The 10927-nt window shown below is 46.5% G+C and overlaps 1 protein-coding gene and 1 pseudogene across 1 annotated transcript; both read left to right on the forward strand.

Moving 5' to 3' along the window:
• Positions 1-6288: 6288 nt before the first annotated feature.
• Positions 6289-8538, forward strand: LOC147992206 (soluble inorganic pyrophosphatase 3-like). Its single transcript, XM_087528579.1, has 9 exons — positions 6289-6415; positions 6559-6665; positions 6782-6810; positions 6902-6967; positions 7074-7181; positions 7291-7356; positions 7453-7573; positions 7674-7755; positions 8226-8538. The coding sequence occupies exons 2-9, from the start codon at positions 6563-6565 to the stop codon at positions 8266-8268; spliced, it is 618 nt and encodes a 205-aa protein (XP_087384705.1). The 5' UTR covers positions 6289-6415; positions 6559-6562; the 3' UTR covers positions 8269-8538.
• Positions 8539-8681: 143 nt separating this feature from the next.
• On the forward strand, positions 8682-10555 carry LOC147992207 (NADPH-dependent aldehyde reductase-like protein, chloroplastic pseudogene; annotated as a pseudogene).
• The last annotated feature ends 372 nt before the right edge of the window (positions 10556-10927 follow it).

The following is a 10927-nucleotide window of genomic DNA, read 5'->3' on the forward strand; positions in this document are numbered from 1 at the left end:
GCGCGCGGCCTGCCCTGACAGCCCCTCTCTCTCCACTAAAGCCCATGTAGGCGCACTAGTTCCCCCCCCGGGGGGGGGGGGTTCCGGTAACTCTCTGGCACTCCGGTTTTCTCCAAAATGACCCGGAAAACTTCCGGTGTCCGAATATAGCCGTCCAATATATCAATCTTTATGTCTCGACCATTTCGAGACTTCTCGTCATGTCCGTGATCACATCCAGGACCCCGAACTACCTTCGGTACATCAAAACACATAAACTCATAATACCGATCGTCACCGAACGTTAAGCGTGCGGACCCTACGGGTTCGAAAACTATGTAGACATGTCCGAGACACGTCTTCGGTCAATAACCAATAGTGGAACCTGGATGTTCATATTGGCTCCTACATATTCTACGAAGATCTTTATCGGTCAAACCACATAACAACGTACGTTGTTCCCTTTGTCATCGGTATGTTACTTGCCTGAGATTCGATCGTTGGTATCTCAATACCTAGTTCAATCTCGTTATCGGCAAGTCTCTTTACTTGTTCCGTAATGCTACATCTCGTAACTAACTTATTAGTCACATTGCTTGCAAGGTTTATAGTGATGTGTATTAGCAAGAGGGCCCAAAGATACCTCTCCGATACACGGAGTGACAAATCCTAATCTCGATCTATGCCAACTCAACAAACACCATCGGAGACACCTGTAAAGCATCTTTATAGTCACCTGTAGAGCATCTTTATAGAGAACGGAGTCTTAGTCATCTTGCCCATGAGGCATGGTTCGCAAGCATCAAGTGATTCATAATCAAGTGATTCCAAAAGCCCATCAGCATGGAGTTTCTTCATGCGCTTTACACCAATATGACCTAAACGGCAGTGCCACAAATAAGTCGCACTATCGTTGTTAAACTTATATCTTTTGGCTTCAATACTATGAACATGTGTATCACTACTATAAAGATTTAGTAAAAATAGACCACTCATCAAGGGTGCATGACCATAAAAGATATTACTCATATAAATGGAATAACCATTATTCTCTGATTTAAATGAATAACCGTCTCGCATAAAAAAAGATTCAGATATAATGTTCATGCTCAACGTTGGCACCAAATAACAATTATTTAGGTCTAAAACTAATCCCGAAGGTAGATGTAGAGGTAGCGTGCCGACGACGATCACATCGACTTTGGAACCATTTCCCACGCGCATCGTCACCTCGTCCTTAGCCAATCTTCGCTTAATCCATAGCACCTGTTTCGAGTTGCAAATATTAGCAACAGAACCAGTATCAAATACCCAGGCGCTACTGCGAGCATTAGTAAGGTACACATCAATAACATGTATATCAAATATACCTTTCACTTTGCCATCCTTCTTCTCCGCCAAATACTTGAGGCAGTTCCTCTTCCAGCGAGCAGTCCCTTTGCAGTAGAAGCACTCAGTCTCAGGCTTAGGTCCAGACTTGGGCTTCTTCACTTGAGTAGCAATTTGCTTGCTGTTCTTCTTGAAGTTCCCCTTCTTCCCTTTACCCTTTTCTTGAAACTGGTGGTCTTGTTGACAATCAACACTTGATGCTCCTTCTTGATTTCTACCTCCGCAGCTTTTAGCATTGCTAAGATCTCGGGAATCGTCTTATCCATCTCTTGCATATTATAATTCATCACGAAGCTCTTGTAGCTTGGTGGCAGTGATTGAAGAACTCTGTCAATGACACTATCATCACGAAGATTAACTCCCAGCTGAGTCAAGTGGTTGTGGTACCTAAACATTCTGAGTATATGTTCACTGACAGTACTATTCTTCTCCATTTTGCAGTTGTAGAACTTATTGGAGACTTCATATCTCTCAATCCGGGCATTTACTTGAAATATTAACTTCAACTCCTGGAACATCTCATATGCTCCATGACGTTCAAAACGTCGTTGAAGTCTCGGTTCTAAGCCGTAAAGCATGGCACACTGAACTATCGAGTAGTCATCAGCTTTGCTCTGTCGGGTGTTCATAACATCTGGCGTTGCTCCTGTAGTGGGTTTGTCATCTAGCGGTGCTTCCAGTACGTAATTCTTCCGTGCAGCAATGAGGATAATCCTCAAGTTACGAACCTAGTCCGTGTAATTGCTGCCATCATCTTTCGACTTAGCTTTCTCTAGGAACGCATTAAAATTCAATGGAACAACAACACGGGCCATCTATCTACAACAACATAGACATGCAAAATACTATCAGGTACTAAGTTCATGATAAATTAAAGTTTAATTAATCAAATTACTTAAGAACTCCCACTTAGATAGACATCCCTCTAATCATCTAAGTGATCACGTGATCCATATCAACTAAACTATGTCCGATCGTGAGATGGAGTAGTTTTGAATGGTTAACATCACTATGTTGACCGTATCTACTATATGATTCACGCTCGACCTTTCGGTCTCAGTGATCTGAGGCCATATCTGCATATGCTAGGCTCATCAAACTTAACCTGAGTATTCCGCATGTGCAAAACTGGCTTGCACTCGTTGTATGTGAACGTAGAGCTTATCACACCCGATCATCACGTGGTGTATTGGCATGACGAACTGTAGCAATAGTGCATACTCAGGGAGAACACTTATACCTTGAAATTTAGTGAGAGATCACCTTATAATGCTACCGCCGAACTAAGCAAAATAAGATGCATAAAGGATAAACATCACATGCAATCAATATAAGTGATATGATATGGCCATCATCATCTTGTGCCTTTGATCTCCATCTTGAAAGCACCGTCATGATCACCATCATCACCGGCTTGACATCTTGATCTCCATCGAAGCATCGTTGTCGTCTCGCCAACTATCGCTTCTACGACTATCGCTACTGCTTAGTGATAAAGTAAAGCAATTACATGACGATTGCATTTCATACAATAAGGCGACAACCATATGGCTCCTGCCTGTTGCCGATAACTCTGTTACAAAACATGATCATCTCATAGAATAAAATTTAGCATCATGTCTTGACCATATCACATCACAACATGCCCTGCAAAAAACAAGTTAGGCGTCCTCTACTTTGTTGTTGCAAGTTTTACGTGGCTGCTACGAGCTGAGCAAGAACTGTTCTTACCTACGCATCAAAAACCACAACGCGGTATAGTGATTGCTTTTTGATCTTCAGAAAGAACCCTGTTCATTGAATCCGATTCAACTAAAGTTGGAGAAACTGACACCCACCAGCCACCTGTGTGCCAAGCACGTCGGTAGGACCAGTCTCGCGTAAGCGTACGCGTAATGTCTGTCTGAGCCGCTTCATCCAACAATACCGCTGAATCAAGAATCAACTAGTGACGGCAAGCAATATGTATATACCCACGCCCACAACTTCTTTGTGTTCTACTCGTGCATATAACATCTACGCATAGACCTGGCTCGGATGCCACTTTTGGGGAACACAGTAATTTCAAAAAAATTCCTACGCACATGCAAGATATATCATGGTGATGCATAGTAACGAGAGGGGAAGAGTGTTGTCCACGTACCCTCGTAGACCGTAAGCGGAAGCGTTATGACAACGCGGTTGATGCAGTCATACGTCTTCACGATCCTAGTACCGAAAATACGGTACCTCCGCGATCTGCACACGTTCGGCTCGGTGACGTCCCACGAACTCTCGATCCAGCTGAGTGTCGAGGGAGAGCTTCGTCAGCACGATGGCGTGATGACGGTGATGATGAAGTTACCGACACAGGGCTTCGTCTAAGCACTACAACGATATGAACGAGATGGATTATGGTGGAGGGGGGCACCGCACACGGCTAAGACAGTTGTTTGTTGTGTTTTCTAGGGTGCCCCCTTGCCCCCGTATATAAAGGAGCAAGGGAGAGGCCGGCCGGCCCTAGGGCGCGCCAAGGAGGGGTGGAATCCTCCTCCTAGTAGGAGTAGGATTCCTCATTTCCTAGTCCTACTAGGAGGGGGAAGGAAGGAGTGGGATAGGGGAAGGAAAGGGGAGCGACACCCCCCCTCCTAGTCCAATTTGGACTCAAGGGGGGGGCGTGCGGCCTGCCCTGGCAGCCCCTCTCTCTCTCCACTAAGGCCCATCTAGGCCCACTAGTTCCCGGGGGGTTCCGGTAACCCTCCAGCACTCCAGGTTTCTCCGAAATCACCCAGAACACTTCCGAGTCCGAATATAGGCGTCCAATATATCAATCTTTATGTCTCGACCATTTCGAGACTCCTCGTCATGTCCGTGATCACATACGGGACTCCGAACTACCTTCGGTACATCAAAACACATAAACTCATAGTACCGATCGTCACCGAACGTTAAGCATGCGGACCTTACGGGTTCGAGAACTATGTAGACATGACTGAGACACGTCTCCGGTGAATAACCAATAGCGTAACCTGGATGTTCATATTGGCTCCTACATATTCTACGAAGATCTTTATCGGTCAAACCGCATAACAACATACGTTGTTCCCTTTGTCATCGGTATGTTACTTGCCTGAGATTCGATCGTCGGTATCTCAATACCTAGTTCAATCTCGTTATCGGCAAGTCTCTTTACTCGTTCCGTAATGCTACATCCCGTAACTAACTCATTAGTCACATTGCTTGCAAGGCTTATAATGATGTGCATTACCGAGACGACCCAGAGATACCTCTCCGATACACGGAGTGACAAATCCTAATCTCGATCTATGACAACTCAACGAACACCATCGGAGACACCTGTAGAGCATCTTTATAGTCACCCAGTTACGTTGTGACGTTTGATAGCACACTAAGTGTTCCTCCGGTATTCGGAAGTTGCATAATCTCATAGTCATAGGAACATGTATAAGTTATGAAAAAAGCAATAACAATAAACTAAACGATCATAGTGCTAAGCTAACGGATGGGTCAAGTCAATATAATTCTCTAATGATGTGATCTCGTTTATCTAATGACAACTCTTTGTCCATAGCTAGAAAACTTATCCATCTTTGATTAACGAGCTAGTCAAGTAGAGGCATACTAGTGACACTCTGTTTGTCTATGTATTCACACATGTACTAAGTTTTCGGTTAATATAATTCTAGCATGAATAATAAACATTTATCGTGATATAAAGAAATATAAATAACAACTTTATTATTGCCTCTACGGCATATTTCCTTCACCTACATACTCAAGCGGAGGGGAGGAGATGCATCACACGGACACCGCTGCACCGGAAGGGAAGATGGGGTTCTGGCAGTGAAGGCTCCCTCGAGGTACGTGCCAGCAACGAGCGGGTCAGGGAGGAGAGGACGACCGTAGGCATCCTAGGCTGAGGGTCGGCCATCAAGAGAATCCTGGAAAAAATTCATATACATGATCACATCACGCGTGAAGGTCGCTGCAACATAGGTCGTCCAGAACACATAGGAGATCATCTACATTAAACTAAAACATAGATAAAAGCTAGAACTAATTTGACGTCGGCGACAGCGGCTCACGACTTGACGTTGAGGTAGTACTCGGTCACCGACGGGTAAAGAATGTTGGCGAGCTCATACTCCTCCTACGCCGCCTCAAGCCGGACGGCGTCGCCATCTTTACCATCCGCCACCGCGTTTGTCGAGCTCGAGGAAGCGAGCCCACGCGCCCTGGCCACGCTGTGGGAGAGTGCGCCGCATTCACGTGCATGCGTCGAGCGCCACGGTTCGATGGCGGCCCGACTGAAGCTGCAGGTCTCCGCATCGTGCTGTGTGAGCTTGCGTGGCGGCGATCCCCTGCCTTCGCCTCGGCCACACGCCTGTGTGCCCCTCCCGCCATGGATCCAAACGAAATGGATGACACGCCGTGGAATCTCTCACTGAAGTTTGAAAAGGGAGGCGGAGGAGGAGAAAGGAGACGACAGATGAAAAGAAGGATGCGAACTCTAAATCACTTCGCAGCCGGTAGATATAGCTGCTCAGGGTCGGTTTTGCGGGTCACTCGTATATTTTTATGAGCCAGGCCAAATATAAAAAATTTGCTCGGGCCCCAAACATGCAAATACGTTAAATCCGCCGAAAATATCCGGACTGGGCCCACCGCCCACCGCCCAACACCGCCGGACAAAAATGCTTGTTGGCCAGGAGCCAAATAACAAACCAAGTCACTATGTGCACCCACTCATGTACCCAGCCAGATGGCAGACGAATTAACGGTCAGCTTCTCATTGGCCAGATTTAGCCTGTAAAAAAAACTCTAAAAAACAACAAAAATGAATCCTAGCTATATATAGTATATGTAGTATTACGTTCTAATTCGGGAGTGCATGCAGAAGGTGTCCGAGCCGCCGCTTCTCCCGCCACTTCTCCAGGATCTCCCAACCCACTAGAGCTCTATATAAGCAACGACCGTTCCTGCGCTTCACGTGCTCTTCTCCCAGTCATTCATATCCGCCATCCTTCTCAATTCTTATCGAAATTCGGTAAATTCCCAAACACCCCGCTCCTTCTCCCGGATATCATTTTACATCTTCCGTTTGGTGTGAACAAAAAGAGGGGGTTACTTTTTTTTTCCTCTCCATTAGTTGTTCATTTGGAAGGAAATTCATGGGTGGTGGGATTGTAGGACAATGGCGGAAGGCAAGAAGGATTCTCCGAAGCTGAACCAGCGGATGGTATCATCTCTCTCGAAGCGAACTGCCGCGGCACATTCTTGGCATGATCTGGAGATAGGTAAATGCACATCCTAGTGTCTTGCCTCCCATCAAAATTCTTTGCCCCGATCGGGATTCAAAGTGTATTTCTGAAGGTTCATATATAATCTCATGTATAATTTCTCCAAATTCTAGGACCTGAAGCCCCTCTGATCTTCAACGCCGTAAGCATCTTGACATACTCTATTGCCTTGGCACGCTGTGTAAATTACAGCAAATAGCTCAGATATGCATCATAGTCTTGCATGAATTTAGGTTGTTGAGATCACAAAGGGGAGCAAAGTCAAGTATGAACTTGACAAGAAGACTGGGATGATAAAGGTACGCGCATACATTCCTCACTTTCAGCTTGGTGGTGTATGACAAGAAAGCTAAAAAACAAAACTTCTTCACAATGGAGAACATGAAAATTAAGCTATTTCTGTAGGTTGACAGGATTCTGTACTCGTCCGTAGTCTACCCACATAACTACGGTTTCGTACCACGGACGCTGTGTGAAGATGGAGATCCAATTGACGTCTTGGTCCTGATGCAGGTGAGTTTTGCATTACTGATTTCAAGTTTATGCAACTCACAAGGTGATGCACATTGTGTCCGAGAATCGAGAATGTCTTATGTGTTCTGACTAACCTACACCTTCACAGGAACCAGTCATACCTGGTTGCTTTCTTCGAGCTAAGGCTATTGGGCTGATGCCCATGATTGATCAGGCAAGACAGTTTTTTTAAGAGTTTCATTTATGAATAGAGTATATCAATCTCACATTATGTCTGCTTGATACCGTGATTACTTTTTGGAACAAAAAGGGTGAGAAAGATGATAAGCTCATTGCTGTTTGCGTTGATGATCCCGAGTACCGTCATCTCAACGACCTTAAGGAGCTCTCTCCCCACCGCCTTGCTGAAATCCGTCGCTTCTTCGAAGATTGTACATTCTGTTTCCTCACATATTATCGGATTTACGCCAACCATAGCGACATAAATGGTTTCCTTAAATGCTTAGTTTATTTGATGTTATGCTTCTGCAGACAAGAAGAATGAGAACAAGGAGGTTGCTGTCAACGACTTCTTGCCACCGGAGACTGCACAGGCTGCCATTAAGCACTCGATGTGAGTTGTTTCTGAAATAGCTTTACAGGGTTATCTATCAGCAATTAGTAATGCAAACGCATTTCAGAGGCATGCCTCCACATTATAATGAGACGGAAACTGACACCATCTACAGTTTAAACGTGTTTATGTTAGTATATATAAGGATGTCTACAGAAGCTAATTTAACATACATTACCTGATTGAAGACAAATTTGTAGTTAAAGCATACTCCCTTTGTTCCAATTATTTGATGCTCTAGCTTTGCACAAAGTCAAACTTCTAAACATTTAACGAAGTGTATAAGAAAATATGCTAATATCTACAACATCAAATATATATAGTACAATATAAAAATATATTTTATGATGAATCTAATGAATGCAAATTGGTATAGTATATGTTGACTTAGAACAAAGTTGCAACTTTAAAATAACTTCGAACAGAGAGAGTACAATATATTATTATTAACCATTGTGCCGCTGTTTCAGGGACCTATACGCAGAATATATCCTGCAGAGTCTGAGGAACTAATCATAGTTGCAAACTCGCAAGGCTGCAGAAACCACCAACATGGTCTCGTAAAAGGACAATAATCGACTGCATGGATTTTATTTAAGGACCCATTTTTTCTATATATTTAAATAATGGGACAATACTATTCCCATACATATTTTTCTGCAGAACATTGTAATCAAGGACTAATGTTATACTTGTGTATAGTGTTTCATAATATTTGAATCAACACTTGGAACATTTAGTCTTGCCCTGTTGGCCTGAATTTCAAAATAATTATTTGGAAAAGACGATTGCCAGTCTTGAAGCAAAGTAGTTAACACCTTTGTGTGTGTATGACTTTGAAGTGCATGGTGTGTGCTCCGGAGCATGAACTTTATTCATATGTAGTACATGTGAGTACCATCCGAGTCCCGGAGCTGCAGTGTGATTGTTCAGATTATATACATGCGTAAGAGCAACTCCACAAGGTCGCTATATATCGGGCCAATTGGCATAATAACCGCCGAAAAGGACACTCTAGCAGAGACGCCATCCTATCACGGGTCACCATAATTCATGGAGGGCCTCCGTATTCAGTCCACAAGCCTCCATATTTAGAGGATAGGGGAAGTTGGTTTGGAGGATGCGTCATCTACCAACCGCTTACGTGGGAGGGAAGTTTCACCTCCATCATCAGACTCCTGCAAGGCCTATCTCCTCTTCCAGCCAATGACGCAGATGGCCATGGCATTGGGAAGCCTGTTAGCTAATAGTATCCGCCGCGTGCCAACTTCCTCACCACCGCCGCCGCCCATAGCCTCTACTTTCCTCACCGCCGCCGACAATATACACTGATGTTTTCGGTGGACATGGCAGCGTGCGGCTAGCACAGTGAGGTCGATGTTGTTGGTCAGTAAGCGGAGAAAAGGGTTGTGGAGTTCTATGGTTGTCACCACAAACGATCGAGCAGCAGCGGAGCCGCCGTCATCAAATGTGTCATCGAAAAGAATAAGGTTAGAAAGATCAAGTGTTTAACCACCTGGAATTTTGAGAGCCGTCTTTGTCATGATCAGTCCATACGTCACTCTGTACGCCATGGAGCAGAAGTGCTGTACGTCGGACTACTTACCATGCCTATATAACGCATTGCCGTTCGTATTACAGCAACGGGGCAAATTAACCTGGTGCACAAACCAACAGAGCAGACACGTAAAGTGAGGTAGAAAATCGTGAGCCAGTCACTCGCGCCACGTAACGAGCCAGCAGTTTGACGGCAGGCCGCTTGGGTTTTGTTGCCATGGCGGCAAACGCGGCGCCTTCGGAGACGGCGCCGCTCCCGCTGGACGGCCGCGTCGCGCTCGTCACGGGCGGCTCCCGCGGCATCGGCCGGGAGGTGTCCTCCCACCTGGCCGCCCTCGGCGCGCGCGTCCTGATCAACTACGCGTCGGACTCGGCCAGCGCCGCCGCGCTCGCCGCGGAGCTCAACTCGCGCGGCGGCGGCGGCGGCCTCCGCGCCGTGGCGGCCCAGGCCGACGTGTCCGACCCGGCCGCCGTGCGCGAGCTCTTCGACCGCGCCGAGGAGGCCTTCGGCTCCCCGCCGCACGTCGTGGTCGCCTGCGCCGGGCTGCTCAACCCCAAGTACCCGGCGCTCGCCGACACCACCGTGGAGGACTTCGACGCCATGTTCGCGGTGAACGTGCGCGGGACGTTCCTGGTGTGCCGCGAGGCGGCCAACCGCATCCCGGCCGCCGGCGGCGGCCGCATCGTGACCTTCTCGTCGTCCATCATGGGCACGCTCCTGCCGGGCTACGCGGCGTACACGGCGACCAACGGCGCCGTGGAGGCCATGACCAGGATCCTGGCCAAGGAGGTGGCGGCCAAGGGGATCACGGCCAACGTGGTGGCCCCGGGGCCCGTGCGCACGGAGCTGTTCCTCGCCGGCAAGGACGAGGCGTTCCTAAAGAGGGTGGAGGCACAGTCCATGGGGCGCATCGCCGAGACGACGGACGTGGCGCCGGTGGTGGCGTTCCTGGCCAGCGACGCCGCCGGGTGGGTGAACGGGCAGGTCATCAGGGTCAATGGCGGGTTCGCGTGAGCTACTAAAATTTAGTTTGTTTTTTCTAGAGAGAAATTTAGTTTGGGGTATGCTACTTCATTTTCGTTTTTGAGTCACGTTGCTAGCCTATTTTCTTTTCTTCGTTTGTGTGGGCTTCGGTTGTGTTCTGTTTTTTTTTCTTATGGTGGTGTTGGGCTCGTTGCTTCGGCCTGGGCTTGCCCACGTGTTTTAGGATGTTAATTAACGGCTGCCGTCATTTTTTGTTGATGCCTTTTGGTTTGGGAAATTATGAGGAGAAAAACTCCTAAGTACTCCTCTGTTCGTAAATATAAGATGTTTTCAATATGTTAATAAGGACTCCATAGAAATAAATGAATAAACACTACTAAAACGTGCCTATATGTCTGTTTCAAAAAAAAAGGTAAAACATCTTATGTTTGTGAACGGACGAGACAATGTGCCACTTTGGAAGATGTATGCTAAGCATGAGAAAATATGCAACCCACAATGCACTTGACAAACAGAGTCCTGGTTCATTGGTTAGGCATGCGGTTGTGTAGCCTGACCATCCGAATTCAATTCCTAAAATTTACAGCTGATGCACAAAGGTTTTTGGTTAGTTATTGAGGGTCAAGCCTG

This window comes from Triticum urartu, chromosome 1A (genome assembly GCF_056163025.1).
Source record: "Triticum urartu cultivar PI428250 chromosome 1A, HENAU_Tu73, whole genome shotgun sequence".
NCBI classification, from domain to species: Eukaryota; Viridiplantae; Streptophyta; class Magnoliopsida; order Poales; family Poaceae; genus Triticum; species Triticum urartu.

Coding starts and splice junctions, on each gene's coding strand:
- LOC147992206 (XM_087528579.1), top strand. CDS start 6,563: ATGGCGGAAGGCAAGAAGGATTCTCCGAAGCTGAACCAGCGGATGGTA. Junction 7,357..7,452: donor TGATGCCCATGATTGATCAG/GCAAGACAGTTT, acceptor TGGAACAAAAAG/GGTGAGAAAGATGATAAGCT. Junction 7,756..8,225: donor GCTGCCATTAAGCACTCGAT/GTGAGTTGTTTC, acceptor CCGCTGTTTCAG/GGACCTATACGCAGAATATA.